This window comes from Macrobrachium rosenbergii, chromosome 1 (genome assembly GCF_040412425.1).
Source record: "Macrobrachium rosenbergii isolate ZJJX-2024 chromosome 1, ASM4041242v1, whole genome shotgun sequence".
NCBI classification, from domain to species: domain Eukaryota; kingdom Metazoa; phylum Arthropoda; class Malacostraca; order Decapoda; family Palaemonidae; genus Macrobrachium; species Macrobrachium rosenbergii.
Window position 1 is genome coordinate 24,211,165 of NC_089741.1, and position 25,716 is coordinate 24,236,880.

A 25,716-nucleotide genomic window follows, 5' to 3' on the forward strand; every position below is an offset into this window, starting at 1 on the left:
AGATAATTGGGAGTGGATATCAAAGTATCTTAAGTAGGAATGTAGTAGGTGCTCTAATTTCATGAGATCAAAACTTTGGGTCAGGCACCTCTCTCCAATGTGTATCATAAGCCCTTAGAATTACCTGCCAGAGCTAGAATGCACTTGTATTCTTGATAATGTTTTTCTTTAAATGTGTGGACAAAAACTGCGAAGAGGTGTCCTTTCTTAAATCCTTAGCCCTATAGAGGTGTAAGAGACAAAGAGACAAGATGATAATGAAGGAAAATCACCTTATTGAAAGACTTGAGTCTTAATCACAGCTTGCAGTGAAATGTAGGGCAGCAGACTCCGAACCTTGTCAGAAGGATGGGGCTTGTTAGCCCACGTAGAAGAGACAAAGGCTAGAAAGGACACTTGTTTTTGGTATAAGATACGATAGAAAGGCTTGCTTTGAAGGTTCAAATTAAAGCTTTGTCAGGCACATTAGTACACCTTTATCAAGGAGAAATCCAAATTTTGTGGCATGACTCTAGTAGGTGCTTCCTTTTCAAAATGCTGAAGGTCTCTTTTGAACTGCGTAGAATTAGAAATGTTAAGTCCCTGCAGACCTTTCATCCTCTTTTGACATCTTAAGTGAAGAAAATCAACCATGAATGAAATGGAGGCCTTGACTGTTTGAAGATTCTTCCATGACAGCAGTCACAGAAAACTGTGTTATGGTTTGATAAAGGTTTACTGTAGACCTCAACATGACTTTGACCACTTCAGTTGAAAATCCCTTGTTAACGAACAAGATTTAGAATCTCCAAGAACTGGATAAAACTGAGTGTGTAGTTGTTTTAGAAGCTTCTTCCTTCTGGGCTGTCTCCTAGAGATGTGTATAAGGATGAATAGAGCCAGGAATCATTCCTACTGTGGCCAGAATGGAATGAACAAGATCATAGCCAGGTGATTTGAATTCCAAATCTGTTGTGCAGACTTGTCCTTGTTGGTGTGAGGAGGAATGAGGCAGACCTCCAGGTAGATCTTCCAGGCTGCTGGATCAGTGTAACAGTTTCTTTTTCCCAGATGAGTGATGAGTGCTTCTCATAGATGACAGTTTCATACAGTACTCTCATTCCCCTGTGGTTGTCAATTAGTGTAATATTATACTATTTTGCCCAAGATATGGCAAGACAAAATGTAGACCTAGGAAGACTGCTTAATGTCCTTGTATGACCAAGTCCCTGTGTCCTGAAAGTTTTAACAGCTGGGACCCCATCCCAGGGTTGAAGCATCTGAGGAAAATGGGATATCTGATGATGGATGAACCAGGGACTCGTCCTCTCAGGTATGAAAATCCTGGTACCACTGGAGATCACTGTGAACTCTTGTGAAACTGCAAACCATGGAGTTGTATTTTTTAGAAGATACTTTGTCTTTAACCAGTCATGTACACATATTAGAATGTAGTTGCAGTGGCAATCAGAGGGTCAAATTTAATGGAGGCTTTTGACTTTCGGTCTCTTTATGTTGAGCAGCAGATACAGCCCTAGGAGAGCTGTTAATCAGCTCAGTGGTCTGGTCAAACTAAGATATACTTAACTTAACAGTTTCTGGAGTTTGTAATGGTTAAAAAACTTGGAAACCTGGTCTTTGGTTTCATATAAAGAATCTTTGTATTGAGCTAAGGGGATTTTTGTAGACTTTGTCCTCCATATCTTATACTAGAACCAATCTTTCAAAATTGTATTAAACCTGGTTTGTTTAACAAGGGTCTCCTGAGCTGTATTGAAGAGGATCCTTCATTGGGGTCACAAGAACTTCTCAAATGTAGGTTAAGGACAACACCTCTTCCCTCGAACCAGGATCCATGTAAACATGCAGCTGTGCAGCAAGGATGGTGCTTCACAGAGGCATTTTTGGCAAGAGCCAAGGACTGTTAGCCAACTGGTTGTAGGACCGGCAAGGTCCTTACCACAACAATGGCATTAAGTAGGTCATAGGAAATGCCATGTTGGTTGCAGGTGCTTGGCTAAGTCTGTCATGCTGAAGGCATTCTTGTGGCAGTTAACAGCGGTATGCATTAACTGAAATAAAGGAGCAACTGTTTGCAGAGGTCCTAGCTGCTGCACTACTTGAGTGTAAGGGTTTTATCAATGCAGGGTCATGGCAGAAATGCGATTGGCAACAAGAGTGAGGCTGGCAGGTGGCTGTTGGCTGTTTGCTGGCTTTCAGCTGTTGGCAGATATGTGGTCAAGCATAAATTTCTTTTGAAATACGTTTGGCTGGAAGCAGGAGAGTGGTACGACGGTCACATTGTGACTGGAGGGTTTGGAAGCTCAGGTGCTAGGAGCATGGTAGGAGTCTGATTAGCAGTCAAGCAAAAAAGAACCAAAGGAGCCAAGATTGACAACATACAGAAGCAAAATCTATTGATTCCTGGGAAGGATGGGAAAAGTGCTTTTCCTTGATGACCAGGGTCTTTTATCTGTTGCTGGTGCAAGGAGAGCGGAAGTACTCAAGTTAGTCTTGGCACTCCTGCTAGAACAGCTGGGCAGGGAAAAAGTAATTGGAACTGCAGTGTAGAATGCTTCCTTAACAGCAAAATAGAGCATGCTGCTCCATGGAAGGTGAAGAAGTGGAAGCTTCACTAATGGTACTCTTGGAATGTCTCATATATTGCTTCATGCAAGATAAAACCAGTCTTGATAAATCCCAGAGGTTCTGTCATGAGAACAGATTTTAACCGGGTAGATATGGGGTAAATGATGAGGAGACCTCTCAAAACTAGAAAAAAAGAATCCATAAAGCATATCTGTTAAATGAATACTGTACTAATAAGTTGAGGCATGGTGATAAAAGGCAAATGCACAGAAAGAGTACACAATTACCAAATACTGTATTCTGGCTGGAAACTCAACTAGCATATCAAGGAAAGTTATGAAATACAAAAATGAATGTTGGCAATAACAAGAAAATAACAAAATCAATACAAGAAAGACAGGAATTACATGTAAAAATATGTTAAGTGCTAGAATCATGGAAAACCAGTGTGGAACTCAAGTCCTAAGAAATGACTTAATGGAAAATCTAATTCTAAACACTTAAACCCAATTATTGATTACTAAACACTTAAATCTCTAATTTTAAAGACATTGGCTTAGAACCCTTCACAACTGCTTGTCACAATTGTAAAACAATCATGGGAAATGAAAGAACTGACCCCATGAATGACAGCACAAGCAAAAATAACTAAAGATATTGTTAGCACCAAAGCTGATGCCAGGAAACTCCAACCTGGCGAGAAGAGAACAGAAAGTTCTCTGAGAATAACTGGTTGAGTTCTGAAAGACCTACTGGTGATGACACTGAAAACTTTAAGAAACCTGACTTACCAAAGATATTATTACAATGTAAAAGTTATCATACAAACCCATTTATCATAAGATGGATTATTCTGCACAGCACTCTTCCAGTCACATTAACTTGCTTTAGCTGCTGCCCTTACATGTGGTGGTACCTCCATCCCAACTCTGTACTTAATTAATATCATTCCATTGTTCTCTTTGAGATCTGAACAGAATGTGGCGAAATGGGAGTAGGGCAGAGAAGCCCCATATGATCATTGGACTTGTATGAAAAATTGACTTTGTATTATAACAACATTGTTTGTTCATTACAACCCAGATGACTGAATAGCAAATTAGGGATGGAATATGAAGGGATGTGCCTTGATGGATAGAGTGGTTGGATCCTGAACTGGCTCTTGGGAGAGTAAGTAATTGGGGTTATGGCATGGTGAGGGTCTTGAGAGAGGAGAGTTGAGTAGCTCCTCTGGAGAAGGGAGGGCCCATAGTGGAGCATGAGATTCTGAGGTCATTTATAGTAAGAGAGTGGTTTGTACTCAGTAAAGACGACTCGAGTTCATAAACCAGAGCTATCATCTGATCTGATATGGTGACATCTTGGAAGTGTCAGAAAAGAGGCAGGTTAAGAGGAAGAAGTTCAGGGGACTGCTGTGGTATTCCCACCTTGTACAGTGTGCCCCACAGGAACTTTGGGTCCCAGTGAAGAAAAACCTCCTGAAGTTTGCATTACATTCCTGATGGAAAACTTAAAGAAGGCCTGACATCTCCATGCTCATGCCCTGTTTCATTGTGGGTTTAAAGAAGCTCTAAAGATGACTTACTGTATGTCAACCAAGAGGCCATCATGGTTATAGAAATCAAGATCTTTCTCTCCCTGACATTCAGAAACAGTCTTGATATAGAGGGACAAATCTGTAGTGGTATAGCATATGAAACTTCTACCCATGTCACGGATGCCAGGGATGTTCAGAAGGCCATTTTCATAGTCAGTTTGAGAATGGTGGTTTAGTGTAAGGTTTTACAGGGCTCTGGTTAGGCTCTTCAGAAGTAAAGCTAAGTCCCAGCTTGGCAGTTTTACAGAGGTAGGAGGAAATGATTTGCTGAAGTGTTAGATCAGGTTCAAAATGTCTTGATCTTCCCCTACATCCATGCCGTAGGTAAGCAGAACAACACTGAAGGCCAAGCTGTTCTGAATAATAGTGTGCAGAGAGAATTTGCTATTCAGGAAATAGTGGCACCGAGTGCAAGGACTTTCTGCTTGCAAGACCAAGAGACAAACCTAGCCAATTCCTCCTGGTAGAGGTTAGTTGTGGATCGTATGTAAGAAGTTGAGACAGTTGCTGCTGCTTCCTTCAAAAATCATTTGAGAGAATTTTGGGTAACCTCCACACATCATGGAAACTACAGTACTGATGGTTCTTTCCCTTTTTCTTAGGACTGGAGAATGGAGATGCATGCAGATGCACAAGTTATGAGTAAAGGTTATTACCTTTACTCATTACTTGTTAAGAAATAAATTTAGATATACAGTATACAGTTAAGATATATGTGGTTTAGTATTATTCACAAAAACTAAAGGCCATAATTGTCTGGCAGCCATGTAATTTATATGACTAAAATTTCCAGGAGTGGATTTAGAAAAGCTAATTTTTAGAATTATCAAGAAAGTACTAAAAGTAGATTTTAAAAAATCTCTAGTCAGAGTATTTAAACTTGTCTGCCATATATATGAATGAGCAGTATGGCGGCTGATAAATGATCCACATCTTGTAGATTACCATGGGAAGTAGGTCATATGTACTTGATGCTGCAAGCATGTACAATACTCCTTTTTCTCCCACTCATAAATTTTGGCCATACAGTATTTGTATTTCTTTGAAAGAAGTAAAAAATTAGGATTTTTTTCTTGACAGAGTTAAAACTTGAGATTTCTCTCCTTGATCAAGCTATGTCTGTCCCAGGTGCTCTGTCTTTCTCACTGACCATGTTCATGAATATCAGTGTGAATTTTCTTCCTAGGATATGAATTTGATTTGTATGTAACGTAAAGCTGTATAGTTGTAGTACTTTATCCAATTATATTAAAAAAAGGAAGATATCTAAAATTTCAAACAATTAGTTGGAGGTAGCCAGTAACTGTAATTTCTATATTTTTTATTTTAAAAAATACCAAAAATGAAGTAAAAAAACAAACATTTTTGGAACATGCAAAACTATGGTGTATTTCCTTTTGAATTTTGAATTATTTTATAACCTTGCCAGTTATATAAGTGCCTCCATTGCAAATTGCAGTTGTGTGATTGATGGATTTGTACGAAAACTAGTTTATAAAATTTTCATATTCATACCAATTGCTGTGCAGTAAATCATCAGAAAATTTTGAACAAATTTGTATCGGTTTTTTTGCTGGGGAGAGAGGAAGAGAGAGATTAGTTGCGTGGTTGTGTGGTATGAAATTAGTTAATTTCATCTTTAAAAACATTGACACTGTTGCATATTTAAAAATAATGATTTTAATTTAATTAAGCAAAACATATTTTTATTATTCTGTAGTTAGCTCTCATGGCATTGAAACATTTACATTCTTTGAAGAGAACTCTGTAAATTTAATTTAACTCCTTTAGGTCAGAATAGGATAGTTTTTTGTAACTGTTTTGTGTTCAAGATGTCTGCCATTGCTATGTGAACATTTTTCTGAATTGAGAATTCTGTACGCCTTTCATTTTTTATCTTGAAGTAATACATTACTTTTAGAGGAATTGTTTATCTTCAAAATGCCTTTGTTTATTATAAATTTCTCTGGAATTTACTCTTGATACAGTACAAGTGTGTTCCAGGAAAAATGGCTATGACAAGTCTTGGTGTCAAGATGAGAAAGAAAGGGCTATTTATAAATTTAAGGGCTTTTCAGTACAAAGAAAATCAAGGTGAAATCTTGAAAAGGTTATCTCCTTAAGATCTGTTTTAATACACTGAAGAGGCACTTAATTTGTGAGAAAACAGTTTGGAAGGGGTATTGGCTTTGTCAACAATGTATGATACATTTTGTGGCACTGGTGAAAGTTTCAGTATAGCAACAGTGGTGTTCATTATCACAAATGTGTCATGACATAATCCCTGGTTTGTTTTTATTAAGGACACAATTTTTATGTGGAGTTCTGTCATTTTAGAAAATTTTTCAAAAATAGACAGGATTGTTAACGGTTCAGAGTTTAACTTGGTAGACACAATAAGATTTCATTTTACCACATTTATTTGGTACTTATTCCTTTCAAAATTATTAGTGTGGAAATAAGATTTTGCCATTTCAGACAAAAATGAATGGTAGGCTGCAGACAAATCCCATGAAAAAATTTAGTTTTCTCGGTAAGGACAAATCCTTCCAGCCAATTGTAATGGTTGAAAAGATCCAAGTCAGTGGTCTGGTCAAGCTACCTGTACTGTTGCAGATGTAATGTCCAGAGTAAATCTGTTTCTTCAGTGATACCCATTTCTGAAGATATACCCATTTCTGAGGTAAAAGTGATGCAACTGAGGACAATATGACCATTGAGTTGTGTTAATAGCTAAAACCATATGAAGCATTTTGTACGTTATTGAAATAAAATCATGGTGGAGACTTCTGATGTTTCAGGCTAAAGCTCTGAACTTATTTCTCCATGTAAAATCATGGTATCATTCCTTGGTTATGTTTGTGTAATCCCTTTGGTCAGAACCAGATAAGCATGATGAATTTCTATTTCCCCATTATTTAGTTTTCCATCTTGCTCTTTTGAGTTTGATTAATGCTCAAGTCTTGTCAGTAATCCCATTTAGTTACTGTTTTAGTGGATAATACTTTCTTAATCACTAGGTTCAAGATTTGTCTCAACTTTTTTGTAGATATTTTGTAGGGAAGTCAAGTCAGAATACAGTAATGTTTTTTAAAAGACAAAGGAGAGACACTTAAAGAAGTGTTTGATGGTTCAGTTTTAATAGTTTGTATCCCTCAATGTTTACTTCTTGTGTTTATGATTTTTTTTGCTGTCAAGTGTTTCTGCTGAGTGCACTCTTTGTTATTCTATGATATTCTTTTTTATTAGTCTCTTAATGTTAGCTTAATCTTATTGAGGCAAGATCTTCATAGGAACAGAGAACAGTCTTAGTCGTAACTATTGCCTTGGGTTATTGTAAATGCTTAGTAGATTGCATGTTTAATTAAATAATGTTGGGTTATCTGGTATCGTGACTCTCTGGGTCATTGATGCCAAGAGGTAGCATGTTTATATTTGATGTGGTTTTTATAATGCATTTTAACTGTTCTAAAGAAATTTTTGTCTCAGTTTAATATTCAAGTAATTGCTCTTGATTCCTATAGAAATCCTGCCTTTGGCAACAATCACTTTGCTCTTGATCTTGCCAACTTTTTTGTGTGATTTTTTATGTTTATAATTTTGTTGCCTTTTATTTTACTTTCAGATTATGTTCATTGCGTTTTTTCTATTGTTGTTGTTGAGGTAAGTGTTCCTCCTGTGAGGATTTGTGCAAGACATTCATCTTGGAAAGTGAGTTAGCAAGTGAAATTAGTGTGCTTGGAAGCGTCTGGTGTACTTGAGCAACCATAAAGAGTACAAATTTTCATTTGCTTTAAAAAATAAAACAAAAAGGAAACCATCTCAGTCAGGCTTAACCTGAGGTAGGGTACTCATTGGTGTATAATTCGGAATGTTTGATGAAGATCTTCATTACTGTACTTTTATGTTCTAAGTGTTTTCAATCAAATAGCAGTACAGTACTATTCTTGCAAAATCACTGGATTGTGATTTCTTTTGATACTGTTTTTATTGTTACTGTGTTCTTAAGTCATCACTACCTTTTACTGGCTAGCATAAGGAAATCTGTCATTCTGTCTGTTTAATGTTCAGTTTGCCATCTAGGCCTCTTGTCTGAGTCACACAGTTTTTAAGCAAACGCCTGCACCACTTTGCCTTCTTTTGATTTTTGAAAATATGGTGGAAAGCATTCTCCACTCCTATAATGTTGTTTTGTTTCAGCACTTAGGACTATCGTTTTCCAATCTTGTAGTTAGCAATATCTTCCTTTATCTATTTTTTGACTGTTTACTACATTTTAATGGTTATTTGTCTTATAAGAATTACTGGCATCAGATACTACTGCTGTTACTACCACTGTTCATTATTACCACTGCAGTCAAACCTTGATTAAATTAGCATTTGCCTCTGGGAAGGATTATCAGTTATATGAGTGTCTACTACTTATGTGCATTGCTCAACATGCAAGATATAAAAGGTACTTGAGAGATACAAGAACTTGCCTGTTTGTTGGTGTGGATTTACTTCTAGGGCTAGTTGGAAAGTGTTTGGAATGGTGTGAATGTTGATATTCATATCTCTAGAGCTAGTTTGAGGGAGCTAATAGTGATATGAATATTGATATTCATGGTTCTGCTTTATTTTGAAGTCAACCTTGGTTTATGATGTCACCCACGATTTACTGTGAGAAGTAAAGTGACTCATACTGTACATAAAAATAGAGTAGCATTGATAGGGGACATTTAAGATTTATCAGAAAAATATGTACACAGTAGATACGTTTGCGTGTTTGTTTCTGTATCTTGGTGTTATTAGTTGTTGGTTACCATATGTATTTTTTAAGTGTACATTAACCTTTTTTTTGTTGTTGATGTTTGGTGTTGAAAGGCAGATTTCAGATTTACAGCAAATTGCAGTTCTTGTTATTTCTCAGTAAGCTTGAAGTTTTAGGAGGGTCACTGTTTTTTTTTTTTTTTTTCTTTTTACTCTCCTGTCTGTTATGTTTAGGTCCTTTGTAATGTTCAGTGTTAATTTTTAAAGTATTGAATTCTTACACTGTTTTACTAATAAATGTCCCCTAGGGAGGGATTACTTAAATGCCTTAGCATTGTGCCCCCTTTAGTCTTGGTTTTGAGATAGATAATGGCACCTTAGATCTCTTTTGAAATACTTTTATCTCTGTACAGATTGTAAATGTTCATATACATATCACTATATATGTCATTTTAAACATATTGCACGCAGTCCATCAGCTGTTCCCAATAGTCTGTGCTTTGAGGATGAAGCATATTTGCATAACTTTATCATGAATCTTAGGTTATAGTTTAGAAGTTTATCACATTGTGTGTGCTGTTTTCAAGGGAGACCAGTCATGTTTTAGGTAACATTGTTACAAGAACTGTTATCCAATCTCAGTTTTTATTGGTGTGCTGCATATATTTTGGCAGTCTATCTGGACATAGCAATAGTGCAAGTGATTGGAAGTGTTTATATGGCCCCTTTCTAGTTTGTTTTTTTTAGCTTTATGTGAGGTTTAATTGAATCATGACTTAGATAACAGGAGATTGCCAACTTGAAATCAAGTTTAATTAGCATAAACTTAAAAGGGTGTGTGAACTGGCTGGTAATCTTTTGTGCATTTTTATGTACTATGTTTGGTTACACTAAGCATTCCATGAAGGAAATTCTTCATGTATTTTCAAGTTTTGGGGTCTTGTGGCCATTTTTTTTTTTTTGCAGTGTATAGTAATTGTTTCTTATGAGTGGTAAACCACCTTTATCAGCTGGTGAAGTATAGATAAATACCCTAATAACTGAGGTTTGACTGTAATAATATTGAGTCAGTTTATTAAACTAGCTAATGGAAAAGGAAGAAATTGTTGAAGGTTTAAAGTCTTGATACTACTGAATTCCGCAGAGATGTCAGGAATTATAGCCGAATGTGTCAGTGATAATTGAAAATTACAAAGGTAGTGGATTCCCTAGAATCAGACTTTAAACAGAACTTGGAAACTCATGGATTTTCTATTACAGCAGATACTTAAAAGTTGTTTCCCTGGTCGTCTTCACTGAAAAGCTCCAAAGAAAAGTTGAATGATAACTACTTCATAATTTTATGATGTGTAATCTTCATATTTCAGGTTTTTTAGTGAGGATTTTTTATGAATTAAATCAACTCTAGTGATAGTGCTTAATACATGCAATTGTTTCTCCTTTATTATTTTATGACTAGTCTAGATGCTTTTCAGATTAATTGACTTGCATCACAGCAACTGTTAATGGAGTTCCATGTCAGAATTGCAAAATAATAGTTTGAAGCTTTGTAAATAAAAATTGTATTCAGAGAATTATCCAAGCTTAAAGAAAATCTGTGGTATGGCTTTTTAGTTACTTGAGAATATGTTTATTTAGTAGATTGCCTGAACAAACTTGTGAAAGATCTTTTCGAGCTAGAAGTTGTGGTTTAGTTTTAAGTAAAGTAAAAAAAAAAAAAAAAAAAAAAAACTCTACCGTTGGGTACTTCTTCATACTTGATCTTAATAACTAATTCTCATAGAATTACAGTATATAATATGTAAAGATATTTCCTTTTGACAAGAATTAAATTGAGCCCTTTTACAAATATGCATCCAGAATGTTGGAGCTGGACTTTTTTTGCAATGCTAATAGGAGTGCTTATCCACACAGCAATCAAGTAGCCCGGTGGATAGCAGTCAAGATGCTGGTCCTCAGATAGATCCCAATCCATTGCCTTTACCTCCTGTTCCTCATGAGGTCATGAGGACTGCATCAGAACGTCACCAGAAAGGTCTCATGTGCCCGTGGGTGTATCAAGTTCTTACACAGGTAAATATTCTAATGTGATTGCAAATTGCAGTAATGTGGTACACATTTTTTTGCTAATCCTTTTGAATTGTAATTTTAAAGTTAGAGTACAGTATGTTGCATGGTCCAAAGTTTACCATTTTTTCAAAGACATTGAGGTCATTAGTCTTGGATTCACTGTAGAGGTTTGCTCAAGGTGAAAGTCATGAGGGGGGCAAATTTTATGGAGTGATGGGAGTAGGAGGAAACAAGAAAGGAGATCATTATCGTCTGCATCTAATGCAAGATATAGGTAATGCAAAGTAATCCTTCGAAATGTAGTAAAAACCAAGTTAAGGTTGAAGAATAAGAATCCTTCCCAAGTACTTTTATGCATTTACAGTATGCACATCTTTGGAGGAATGACAATATATTTCTTAAAGTAGAACAGAGAATTGTAAAAGTGAAAGTATTGCTGTTCATAAAGTAATGATTTATTACTTGACACAAGGCTCGCAAACTGAATAATGCCATTCATTGATGAAGTTCAAGAGAATATAAGGTTTAGGGTAGTATCTTGAAGGACGGGAGGAAAACCAAGCAATAGCTTAGAATAATTCAATGTGACTACTCATTGTTGCTTGAGGAAATTATTTCTTTGTTTCTCTTAAAGATGATCATTTTTGCATTGCTGACCAGTCCAGGAAATTGGAAATAACACACAAAGCATATCTGTTTTTTTTTTCCACCTTCCAAACATCCTGGTTCATATGCAGCATTCCACATTTTTTAGTTCATGTGTCCATTACACCATTTTGATGTTTGGTACACTTTTTGGTTCATTGACACTTTATAGGAAGTTTGATACCAAAAGGACAAAGATTTCATTTACAGTACAGGACATTTGTTGAGGGAATTGCATTTATTTAAACATTAAAAAGATTTTTTTTAATCTAAAATCACACATCCTGATTTAAACTTGTGCCCCTTACCAGGGTGAAGTTAAATTTGGTGTTTGTATGGAAGATGAAAGTGTAAGAGAACTTCCCAACGCAGTCCTATTCTTCAGAGCTGTCCGTCAGTTTGTGTATGCTATATTATTTAATCTTCACCACCACACATTCATGGCTCGGAAAGCTAAGGAAGAAGGACAAAGTGAGTAGAATGTGTTGTAAGAAAAATTTATGGGTGCAGTATAAAAAAAAATTGGTCTTTCTAAGGCATGAGGGCTCAAGTTTTAGCACAGAGTATTGTGTATGTCTGGAGTTCAAAGCATTTTGTTTTAGATATTTGTGGGGGTTAATAACTACAACATAGTTTCCTAGATCTGAAGGATTGAATTAGTTTCACAAACCTACAGATTCAGCATGACCAGAGTATCCCCAGACATTTTAAGAATTGGTATACAGTATACTATTATAATGTCAGGTTCTCCACCAGTGTAGAGGTTTATAACAGAGCAAATCCTATAGAATGCTCTCTCTTTAATGTTGGTTTAAAATTGTAATACAGTACTAAGAGGGGAAAAGTAAATAATACCAGTGGTAAACAAATGATGTCTTGATTCTTGTAACCGCTTAAAAATGGTTTTAGATCCTTACTTAGCTAAACTAAAGATTGTGCTCACAAACTATCCAAATGTAGTGCTCCACATACCACAGTTATTCAGTAAGTCATATGATAATTACTGCCTATTTGAACTCCATATAGTCAGTTACACACAAGCCAAAGGTTACTAAATATGAAAGAGCCCCTGAAGTTCAAGTGTTTTGACTCTGGTTTGGCTAAACTACTTAATCATAATGTTAGTAAGGCTCATTGCAATACAAGATCCAAATTTATATAGAAACATTAAAAGTTTTCATTGGTGTGATATATGCATCTGTCATTTCTTAACTTGAAGTCATTGTGTTAGAAATAGTTGAAAACTCATCGGTAGAGAAGGCAGAACTAATGTAATAACTTAATTTATATAATTCAGATACCTGTAATCTTCACACATTTTTGTTTGCAAAGTTTGGTTGTTTTATGTTTCTGGTTCACATAAATATGAATGTCATTGACATATAAATGGAAGAATTATCTTATTAAAGACAGCTAAAAGCTGCCACATCTGAAGCCCCTAAGCATGTATTTAAGTGCAATGTAAGTGTTAAAATTTTGAAGATTGGTGCATATTGTGTTATTTACTATTCCTCAATTTTTAAAATAATATATCAATTTACATTGCACACATTCTCTTGAAGACTGTGTGCCTTACTTCATACAGTAGATCAGTTTCCAAAATAATACCCAGTGCTTTTCTTATTAATTAGCTAATTGTTAGTTTTCTGTTGACGGGGTTGGAGGTTCAAATTACTTTGACCATCTTATTGCATGTATTGCTTAATTAGACTTATAGAGCTTACTTATACTGGTGTTAGTTTTGGCAGTCATAGTCATTTCGGTATATTGCTATACTTCTAAAATGTACACAAGGGTTTATGTCAACTGGATTTGTCAGAGTGGGATTGTTTCATGTATGTTTAGTGATATTCTGATATGACATAGATGATCTCAAGACTGTAATGACCCTCTTTAAACTGTTCTGCCTCTTGCCCTTTGAAAATTTTTAGCACAACTTTTTTGAAATTTTCAGAGGGGCTAGCAACAGAAGTGCCGGAAATCAAGATACGTGAGTGGGTGTACACCAAGAATAACCCATATCGTACTGCTGATGTTGTTGATGGCACCCCCATCAACTGGGCAGTTCCTACCGTCCAGAGGCTATGGTTTGGGTAAATATATATTTGTTAAACAAAATTTAATGAAAAAGTGATTGGAGATAAAAGTGAAGCTTTGTTTTGGAAAAACAATAAAAATTTTTATTTAGAGTACATGTTATTCTGTTTTTAATCAGCAATACACAACAATATTCACAAAGCCTCCTTGATAGAATGCATCATTTATCCAAAGATTGGATTAAAGATAAATCTAAGGAAAATAAAAGTGATGAGGACATATTAAGCACAAAGGGATGAAACAACTCTAGATGGAAAGAGAATGGAAGAGCTTGATTCTTTTAAATATGTAAAAACTAAGATATCCAGCACAGGTTCTCTGCAGTTTTACAATCACAATATTTTATACTGCATCACTTTATGAAATATATCGTTTGGATCATGTTTCACTTTTTATAGTCCATATATTAATTAGTTTGAGAAATCTTTTTATAATAAGAAAAAAAATCAGTTAAACAAGTAAAAATAAAACCAGAAAATTCCTTGTTATTTGCAGGTTTTTAAGTATTTTGTTCGAATCATTATGAAATATTATGTTTAGACATGAACAGTCCTACCAACCGTGTTAACAGAGTATCATCTGTATAAAGAGCTGGTCTTTTATGCAAATAATACATAAGTGAGTGGAGTTTGGCATATCTTATGTTATCAGTCTGTCATCTGTTGAAAGTTCTTTCTTTAAAAGAAAGAACGTTTGTTTAAGTCAGCAAATAAGATACAATTATAAAAAATGTTATGTAATTTATATCTTCCTTTCTTGAACTAAATACATTTCGCTTTCCCGAAAGGTGGTGAAATGCACTGCCATATGAGGTTCAGTTGGCATGCCTGCAATGACAAAGGTTAAGTAGACCATTTTGGATGCACGATAACTTCTAAAACTTATATGTGCCAATTTTCTTTTTAATACCATCAAAAACATCAGATTGAAATAGAACATTTTTACAAATTTGAAGGAGAATTCAGATACCCCAGAGAAGGAAATTGGAAATATTGGTTTTTACAAATGATTGGTTTAATGGGAGTCACATGGGTCTAGAGTGAATGGTAACTGGTAACAACGTATGAACGTAGTTATCAGTGCTCACGAAATATCAAGATGTGAGCAGCTTTCATAAACTGAAATCGGCTAGAAAACCCACTTTTACTGAATATATGGGATAAACATAATGTACTGTTGTTTTTATTTATGTTCGAAAGACTATATTGACTTATCTTTAGATGTCGTTTTTCTTTAATTATATTCAAAAGCATTTATTGAAGTTTTGTTAGTTAATATTTTTCTGTAATATGAAATTTTTTAATGTTATGTTTTAACTTCTAGCTCACAATCAGTATTATCTACCACCCATTACCCATGTTAATTATACATGGAACTACATTATTTTTGTTTTATGGTTCAACTCCTTATGGAGAATATAAAAATTTTTCTCTAAAGGAGTGAATAATTCAGTCTTGAACCATACAGGTTCAGAATTAGGTCAAATGGACAATTTGAGGAGGCCATTCAACCCTGGAATAATCAGTTATGTATTTATATAACGGCTGTAAAAGAACACGTTATTGATTGTGAAAATATAATACCACACAAATACTTATTCCCCACCTTTCACAGATCAGGGAAGGATCATTAGGCCTAGCCAAACATATATAGGCTAATATTCAACATTTTATTATATATTGATTATGATAAAATGTAATAAATAGTTTTGTTTGATATGCTGTATATGCAAAACATGCAGGCCTACAATTTTGAATGCTAAAATAAAACCCTCTTCAGACCAAAAAGATGGTATAGGCCAAGCCACAAGAAAAAAGTAATACCAAAATTCATGAAGCAAAAAATATACGAAAGAACGATAATAATTAAAATTTCCATTAAACAGAATGTTATTTAGCTTGGCTGCCATAATACAGTAGCGAATGATTTGGTTGTTCGTTGTAGACTAAGCCAGCCTTGTGCAGGTATGAGCTCTTGCTGTAGGGTAACCTATAGCTGTGTGACTTGCGAGACACTGAAGTTGTCATCATGGCACACCATGCGCCTGCACCGCCTGGGCAGATACTGCCAGATACTGCTTGCTGAATACTGCCATGTACTGCCATATGCCTTTTGTCCTAAACATTAAAGGAACTGATGCAATATTTTATATTCTAATTGTACTACTGTAGTTGTAAAATGTTTAATGGTTAATGTTTGGTTTCAGTGCTTGACAGGTAGAAAATTACATATATCCAAGATTTTTATAATGTTCATAACTGCAAGTTTAAAAAGCCATTTTTCCCCATGCAGGTCAGTCGTAGATGACAAAAAGCGGCGTTTAAGAGCCTTTCTTAGTTGCATGAGATCTGACTCTCCTCTCATGCTTCATACATCTCATGTGCCACAGCATTTACTGATCATGGCCACAGTCCTTAGGTAAGATCAGTATGTTTAAAGAAAGTGATAGTTTTTTGTAGGAAGTTTAAGCTACATTTATTGTAAATCATTTTGCCAAGGATGAATATTATTTTATGTTTAGCAAAGTAAATTAAGGAACTTCAAGTAATGAAAGTTTTACCCCTTGATGTATCTGAACGTCCTCTCAAAAATGCATGGATTTTGTTTCAACATATATTGTTTAGTGAGGCGATATTTGTATCATCTGGTACAAAGTTGTCAGTGTTATTGGCCTTGATTGTGAAATATGTTAGAGTATATTACACTTGTGATATATTAAAAAAAAAAAAAAAAAGGGTCTTCGGAAGTTTGGGACTCTTAACAGCATCTGTCAACTTGTAAGATGTTAACTACTACTAGTCCTAAAACCTTAGAATCCCATTTACAAATCATGCCCAGTTTTTTAATAAAGCAGTATGATCCCTAATGAAATATATAATTTTGTACTGGATAACTTCATATGCGAACATTAAACAATACATGCTTGAAATGCAAAAATGATTGACACTAATGGTGTCACCTGTTAGCATGTTCTTACAATAGTATTCTTAGAAAATAAACAAAGCAAGTAACATAGCTCTTTACAAACAAGCAAAAATGATTGACCTTTATGGTGTCATCTGTTAGCATGTTGTTAAAATAGTCGTCGTCTTTCTCGGCATTTTCTCACTTATATGTGGGGTAGATGTTTCTGACAGATTTCCTCCACCTGGCTCACTCAAACACATCATAATCTGACAATTGTTTGTCTCGGATCTTTAACAACATCCATCCACCTCCGCTTTGGTCGTCTTCTCGCTTTTCACCAGGCACCTCCATCTGCATCACTCTCCTCCCTACATATGTCTCATCTCTTTTCATCACATGGCCACCAATGCCTGGGCGCCTTCTTTGATGGTTCTGTGACTTGTTCCTCTTATTCTTTCATTCTTGATTCTCTCCATTTTTGCCACTCCACACAATTGCTGAGCATTTTCATCTCTACCGCATTCAATTTCTTCTCTTGCACTTTTTACCAGCCATGTTTCTGCTCCATATATCAAAGCTGGTCTCACTACTGTCTTTTATACTCTTCCTTTAACCTTGATGTTGATTCTGCAATCACACAAGACACATGATATCTTTCTCCAGTTTTTCCATCTAGCCTGCACTCTGTGTATTATTTCTACAACCAAATTTCCAACACCAGCTACTGTTGAACCAAGATACCTAAATTTTTTTTGCTTAGTTCAACCTTGTCCCTTCCATACTAATCTCGGAGTCTTGATCTTCGTTGAACCTCAGGTATTCGGTTGTCTCTTTACTGATATTTAATCATCTTTCTTAAGAGTACCTTTCTCCATTGCTCTAGTTTTGACTCCGCTACCCTCCTGTTGGTGCTGTATATTGTGATGTCATCAGCAAAGACACCAGGGAGGCTAATCTCTCATTCCTTGAGATAGTACATTGTACATCCATAAGCCGGTCAAAAAGATATGGACTTGAAGCAGATCCCTGATGTAAACCAACTCTTACTTGTATCCATTCAGTTAATCCAACACTGCTTCTAACCTGTGTTTTTGCTCCTTCATACATATCTTGGACCAACGTCACATACACCTCCAAACCTCTTGGCGTGAGACTCTATCATGTTCCTTTTCCAGGTCTATGAATACTATGTGCAGTCCTTTCTGCTTTTCCTGATGTTTTTCCATCATCTGTCGAAGAGCAAACACTGCATCTGTTGTTCCTCTTCCTGGCATGAAACATAACTGTTCTTTGCTTACGTTTGTTTTATCCCCAGTCCTTTGATCCATTATTCTTTCCAAGATTTTCATGGTGTGAAACTTTAGCTTTATTCCTCTGTACTTTGCACAATCCTGGATATCACCCTTCTCTTTATAGACAGGCACAATAAAGCTTTCTCTCCATCCTTTTTGTATCTTTTCGTGACTTTATTTTCTTTGCTAGGTTTCACAGCATGTCTATTCCTTCTTCGCCCAAGCTCTTCCACACTTCTGCAAGAATTCCATCTGATCCTATTGCTTTACCACTTTTCATCTTCTTAAGTGCCTTCTTCACATCCTTCCTGCTAATTGTATGTGTCATACCAAGGTTTTGGAACCCATCTTCAAAGATTTTTCTAGGATTTTCTTCATTTAACAGGTGTTCATAGTACTCTTTCCACTGCTTCCTTATCTTATCCTCATTGCATAAAACCACTCCATTCTCATATTTAACCTGTTTTATATGGGAGTAGTCTTTGGTGTTCTTGTCCCTCAACTGCAGTTCTGTAAATTTTTCTCTCCCTCCTTAAGTGTTTTCAGCTCTTCGTACATATCTAATGCTTTTGCCTTTTCTTGTGCAGCTACCCTCTTTGCTTGTTTCTTATGTCTTGTGTATCTCTCCTCTGCCTGCTGTCCATACTTTTCCCACATCTTTTTTGTATATATGTTTGGCTTTCACCACCCCTTTCACTTCATCACTCCACCACTAGGTTTCCTTATTGTTAGGAGGTTTCTTTCCAGATGTCCTTACCAACACCTCTCCATCCACTCTTTTATCACCTTACTGTTGTGACTCCACCTTTCTTGCACTCACTCTGGCAATCTAACTTCCCTCAACACTCTCCTTAAATTCGTGCCTCACTTCCTGTCAGCTTCCACCACTTGATTTTTGTTGTTGAATTTGGTCTAAACACCAGGCCTTTAAACTAAGCAAATATTGACATTGTATAGAAATCAGAATACCCTAAAACTGTGTTTGAGAGTATACAGTTATTTTAAATGTTAGCAAATCTACAATAGTGTAAAGATGTATATTTGTCAATATTGCTGTAGTATTTACGTACATTTACACAGTGGAAGTTAATATCATGATTCATCAGTCCCTGATGTCTTTTGTTGCAGATGATGCTTAGTATTTTGTTTAGTTAGTGTAAGTTTAAAGTTAGAAGACGTATTTGAATACCCTCTAATTCACTGGATTCATTTTCTAAGTCAAAGTAATCTCTCAATTATCTGAACTAAAAGAACCAAGGCCCTGTCGGACAAGGTCAAAATTTGAGTAAAGTAAAAAAAAAACTATGGTATTAAAATGGCAACCCCGTAACTTTATTCCGCTTTCCTTGTCAGTATCTCATAGGTGTGAATACTCAGTATAACTGAAAACTTGATGCAAATGGCAGTTAGCTAACTTCTCTGTATTTTTAACAAAATACTGTACACTGTATGAATAAAAAAAAAGCGAACCCCTCTTTTCCCTCGTATGCAATGTGCAGTACGGTAGGTTACTCTACCAGATAAAAATGAATATCCCTTTCTTTATCATTGTGCCCAAACCCGTACAGCATAGCTTTTGAAACACACCAAACAAAAAAAAAGTAATATTTTGTTTTTCATTTTATCCAAAACCATTGCAGCACAATCTTTAAAATACATCATACACAAAAAAGCAAACCTACAAATAAAAAAAATATACTTTTTCTCTGTCACTTACCTGTGCACTGCCCTTGGTGCTTATGTTGGCCAGACTTTTAAAAACTTTTGAGGAGGTTTACTAGTTCTCTCAAGCTCCTCCCCCTCTGTAAAAAGAGGGTAAATGCTCTTTGTTACCAACTGCATTGATACGTTCTGAATGTAGCCAATTAGAGGTGAGCATGTCTGTCAGCTATTAAAAAGGAAAAAATCACAATGATATATACATTTTCTGCCAATAGCAGGAAAGCTTACAAAAAAACATGAGTGCAGTCTACCCACACACCCTCTACGATACACTATTGAACTGATGATGTATCTGTATCAGCCAACCAAAAGCGATTGAAAAAGTAACGTATGGTGACATGCTTTTAAGCCAATAAGAATTGCGAAAGCTCACTCAGTCTCTGTCCTTTTGCTTTGTCATTTTCATTGGTATTTAATTTTTTTGAGTATTTGTCAATGTATGCAGTGAAAATTACTGTATGATAAAACACCAAGAAATGAAAAATGAGAAATGATATAGGAAAAAGGCAAGGTTGGTGTGTGTGTGTGTGTGTTTGTTTGTTTGTTATTGGCTGTGTATGTTTAAATGTGTGTTTCGTGTCATGTTATTGGTTGTTTCTCTCTCTCTCTCTCTCTCTCTCTCTCTCTCTCTCTCTCTCTCTCTCTCTCTCTCTCTCTCTCTCTCTCTCTGTTGTGCATGATTACTGTATTTTAGTAAAAGTTACAGTACGGTAATATCCTGTAATAAAATGTGAGAAAACATAAATGTGTTACAGGCTGTACATATGTACAGTAGGGTGTTTTTAGTGCTGCTCTCTCTCTCTCTCTCTCTCTCTCTCTCTCTCTCTCTCTCTCTCTCTCTCTCTCTCTCTCTCTCTCTCCTCTCTTTTTTTTTTTGCATTGTGCATGATTGTTTGATCGCAAGTTAGAGTACAGCACTGTAATATCCTTTAATAAAATGTGGAAAAAGTATAAATGTTTTATACATAAAACAAAAAAGCTCTGACAGCGTCAAACACCTGCCTATTGATCTTCACCCATCCCACACTGCATTCCCACCCCCAGCCTAGGAAACTTCTTTCCCAGCAACCCCTTCTCAGCATACTTATTTCCCATCATGACCAGCCATCTGACTCCCCCCACCCTCTCTCAGCCTGTTTGTGAGTGTAAGTAGTATATTTGTCTATCTATCTATTTTTGGTTCATGAGGTCTGATTGTGTCTGGATAATGTAAAGCTTCAGATGTGGTGAAATCAGATAATTGAGGGATTACTGTATATACAATTACATATAGTATATATTTAAGTTTACACTTGTGAGTGGTACCCGCTTCAGTTTGTATGTATATATAAGGAAAGCATATGATATGGCAGTGGCCTGTAGAAAGTAGTTTGATGCAAGGTTGCCTTGTAGCCTTGCTTGTTTTCGTGTCACAGGTAGTATTTTGGGCTTGTGACTGCTAAGGTATAAACCTGCATTAGCACTATTAGTATTGCCTTCTTTATAGTAGTAGTAGTACTGTAATAAGACAATGAGGCATTTGCTTTAACTTTCATCATGCTATATTTAACTTATGGTGATGATGCAATGTTGTTTTAGTGGTAGGAGTACTTTTATTTTAATGATATACCAATGATTTATTTTGTATCTTGAATTATTATTCTAACAAGAAGGGATAAGAAATGGACAAAATTTAATTGATAGGGATCATGCACAGTGTTGATATGTGTATTGCTGTAAGTAATGTAACAACCTCTGCTTGTCAAGAGCTCACTCTCTGGTTCTGTTTTTCCTTACATCGCTATTATCAGGTATGTCGCTGCCTTTGGTAGGGTTTGGGGCTACTATTTTTCCTTTACACTCTTGTGTATTTATTTACCTTTTTATGATAGTTTTAATTTGTTTGTCTGTCTTACTACACAAAAAGGCAAGGGTTGTAAGATTTTTAGGCAATTAGGGAAAATCTTTTAGTATTATGCATTTATTATGTCTTTTGTTTTGAGCCTCTAAACTTAGAAGTTAGCCTTTGCTTGTTATAAAAAGGGTTAACAAGAGAAATCAAAATGTGTATTTTTGTTTGCCTTCAGATATATAATGAGCAGTCCCTCTGGTCCAGTTTTAAGGAAGCAGGAGCTCGATGCCTTTCTTGTGACTGCATTTTCACCTGATCTCACCAATGCTCATTATTTACAAGAATTGCAGGTATGTTGGACGTTTGTAATGTATCACTTTGTTTGGTAGGGTGCTGTTGTACATCCAGCTTATCTATTGTTATGGGTAAGGTTAATTTTTATTCAGTTTTTTAAATGCATCACGCAGTTTTAGTTCTGATGTGTGTGAGAAGCTTAAAAGAAAGGAACAGTTGAAGTTTTTTCATTTATTCCTTCATAATTCAAAAGGTCAACTTTTGTTATAGCTATGATCAGCCATTGTTCAAAGTAACAGAAAGATATTTTGGGATACTATGTAATAGTAATTTTACAAAAAGCTAATTAATTGTGTGAGTGTAAACTTCATATGTTGCATCACATCCCCATTAGTCATACACTATATTGTATATGCCTATTGTGGTCTTTATTGTTCCCAGACTTAAAGGTGTTTAGGTTAAAAGATGGGAAAGAATTGTAGTCTCATGACTACCCAAAAATCATCTTCCCTACTTTTATTTTCCATGGAGCAGTGTAAGTAGGTACCCAAAATCATGTTCCTTATTGTTAAATTTCGACGGGACAACTGAAAGAGGTCATAAGAAACTTGATCCATGATGGGCTTAGTTGAGTCTTTCTGAGGGCATAACTTCTGCACCTGACTTCATAGTAAAACCAAACGAGTTACCAGTACTGTTCCACTGTATTCTCAACCATCCCTTCCCCTGTTGCTTTCACGAATAACAAAGATGACCTTCCCTTGTGTTGTTTATTACCTGCAGAAAACCCGTTGATTTTTTTTCCCCATGTGACAGCTTAAGAAAGAGGTCACAAGAAATAACAACCTTTAACTGGGTAAAGTAAAACTAGGGACCAGTCTGTGGTCTAAGGCTTTTATAAGCTCAACCTTCACTACCTTATACATTTGACCGCTGCCTATGCTGTTCAGGATTCATGGTTTCAGCTATTTGCAGATTTTTCTGTGGAATTTATCCCCAAATTATTTGTGAAAAATTCAGCAATTCGCGGATTTTTTCGCTGAGAAATATTCACTAATTACTGTATTTTCATGTTATTTTCATAACTAAATACATTTTTCATGATGATTTTTTTTTACTAATTTCCAATTATTAACCCTTAAACGCCGAGCTTCTATTTACAAAAGTGTCCGCCGTATGCTGGCGGCGTTCAGGAGGTAGCGCCGAAGCGGAAAAAAAGTTTTTTTCAAAAAATCACAGCACGCTTAGTTTTTAAGATTAAGAGTTCATTTTTGGCTCCTTTTTTTGTTATTGCCTGAAGTTTAGTATGCAGCCATCAGAAGTGAAAAAAAATATCATATATAAATATTGAAATATATGACAGCGCAAAAAAAAATTTCATATATAATTGTTTACAAATCACGCTGTGGCAAAACGGTTAAAGCTAATGAGTTATTTTTTTTTTTTGTATTGTACACTAAATTGCGATGATTTTGGTATATAACAAATTGTAAAACGATTAAAGCAACACAGAGAAAATATTATCACAAAATGATGCATGAATCCGTAACGTGCGGACGTAAAAAAAAGTTTTTTTCAAAAATTCACCATAAATCGAAATATTGTGCTAGAGACTTCCCGTTTGTTGCAAAATGAAGGTAATTGATTGAATATTGCTAGACTGTAAGTGTTTTACCTTACAATTGCGTTTTTTGACCATTTCGGTCGAGTCAAAGTTGACCGAAGGTTGAAATTTTGGCACTTATCGTGATTTATATGAAAATATTTCAAAACTGATAAAAGCTACAACCATGAGTTACTTTTTTGTTGTATTCTACATGAAATTGCACACATTTTCATATATAAAACTTTGTGTAACGACTAATATAAAATGGTGCAAACATTATGACAAAGTGACGAAAGAATTTCTGAGATGTTTGGCCGAGTTACCGCGCGCGCGGACATAAGGAAAAAGTTTTTTTTTTAAAAATTCAGCATAAATCGAAATATTGTGCTAGAGACTTCCAATTTGTTGCCAAATGAAGGTAAATGATTGAATATTACTAGAATGTAAGAGTTTTAGCTTACAATTGCGTTTTTCGACCATTTGGGTCGAGTCAAAGTTGACCGAAGGTTGAAATTTTGGCACATCGTGATTTATTTGAAAATATTTCAAAACTGATAAAAGCTACAACCGTGAGTTATTTTTTGTTGTATTCTACATGAAATTGCACACATTTTCATATATAAAACTTTATGTAACTAATATAAAACGGTGCAAACATTACGACAAAGTGACGAAAGAATTTCTGAGATGTTCGGCAGAGTTACCGCACGCGGACGTAAGGAAAAATTTTTTTCAAAAATTCAGCATAAATCAAAATATTGTGCTAGAGACTTCCAATGTGTTGCAAAATGAAGGTACATTATTGAATATTACTAGAATGTAAGAGTTTTAGCTTACAATTGCGTTTTTTTATCACTTCGGTCGAGTCAAAGTTGACCGAAGGTTGAAATTTTGGCACTTACCGTGATTTATATGAAAATATTTCCAAACTGATAAAAGCTACAACCATGGATTGTTTTTTGTTGTATTTTACATGAAATTGCGCACATTTTCATGTATAAAACTTCATGTAACGGCTAATATAAAATGGTGCAAAAATTACGACAAAATGACGAAAGAATTTCTGAAATTTTCGGCCGAGTTACTGCGCGGATGTAGGGAAAAAGTTTTTTTCAAAAATTCAGCATAAATCGAAATATTGTGCTAGAGACTTCCAATTTGTTGCAAAATGACGGTAAATGATTGAATGTTACTAGAATGTAAGAGTTTTAGCTTACAATTGCGTTTTTTTACCATTTCGGTCGAGTCAAAGTTGACCGAAGGTTGAAATTTTTGAATGATATTAAAGTGTTTTAGATGATAGTTTAAGGTATATTTGTCGTAGGATGATAGTGTAAGGTATACATTTGGTGTTTGAACTATTAAAACAGGCAGTTATAAGCATTTTTAGAGGGGGTTTAGGTATTCGGGGATTTTCTGTATTCGCGGGTGGGTGTGGTTGGTACGCATCCCCCACAAATACCGGGGAACGACTGTGTACAGTTACAGGAGCTCCGTCAGATTTACATGCAGTGAAGATGTTAAGAGAACAGTAACGTCAAGGTCTGTGATAGATGGAATAAGCTCTAAGGAGGGTGCATACTGTTGACCATATTTTGTTAAGACCTAACCCAGCCATTTGAAATTTAAATATGTTAAAACCAAGTTGTCTGGTTAAACTAATTTTTAGGTAATAAAAAGAATTACATTAAACCCCCTGTATTCGTGGAGGATGCATAAAACACACACACACACACACACACACACACACACACACACACACACACACACACACACACACACACGCGAATACTTAGAGCCCTTTTAAAAACACTTAGAACTGCCTATTTTGGTAGTTCAAAAGTATTATCCTACTTACGATGGGGTTAGGTTCCAAAAAACCCATTGTTTGCTGGAAAAACATATCTCGAATATAGCCTAGCCTGCACTAGGGTATTTAGTACCATGTATACATACCGTATATGGTAGCCTAGCCTACACTATAAAGTATACTCTATACATACACGGTATAGTAATTATTAATATCAGCTAATTCGGGAGGTTCATGCAGAGTGACTTACGATAATTCAATACAAAGAGAAATTGAATAACAAACAAGAATTAGCTTAGCCTACGCTATGGTCTATCATATATATATATACGGTAGCCTAGCCTACATTTTACTGCACTCTGTATTCACATAATATATTATACAGACAACAACATAACGAATATGCATCTTTTCCATGGATCTTTTAAAATGTTATGCTTTAATTCACTGTATCCAATAATATTGCATATATTCTTATATAAATTGCGATCAATGTTTTGGTTTGGAAATCGATTATGTGGTAAG

General features: G+C 35.4%; 1 protein-coding gene across 5 annotated transcripts in view; it reads left to right on the top strand.

The window, feature by feature from the left end:
• The window catches only part of LOC136842693 (constitutive coactivator of PPAR-gamma-like protein 1 homolog), a 100,400-nt gene that overhangs the window by 46,739 nt on the left and 27,945 nt on the right, over nucleotides 1-25,716 (top strand). For all 5 annotated transcript variants that reach the window (XM_067110567.1, XM_067110479.1, XM_067110401.1 and 2 more), the window contains exons 11-15: nucleotides 10,832-10,990; nucleotides 11,944-12,103; nucleotides 13,587-13,725; nucleotides 16,022-16,147; nucleotides 21,717-21,831. In XM_067110567.1, coding sequence (XP_066966668.1) covers nucleotides 10,832-10,990; nucleotides 11,944-12,103; nucleotides 13,587-13,725; nucleotides 16,022-16,147; nucleotides 21,717-21,831 — 699 coding nt within the window. The remainder of the gene's footprint in view (nucleotides 1-10,831; nucleotides 10,991-11,943; nucleotides 12,104-13,586; nucleotides 13,726-16,021; nucleotides 16,148-21,716; nucleotides 21,832-25,716) is intronic.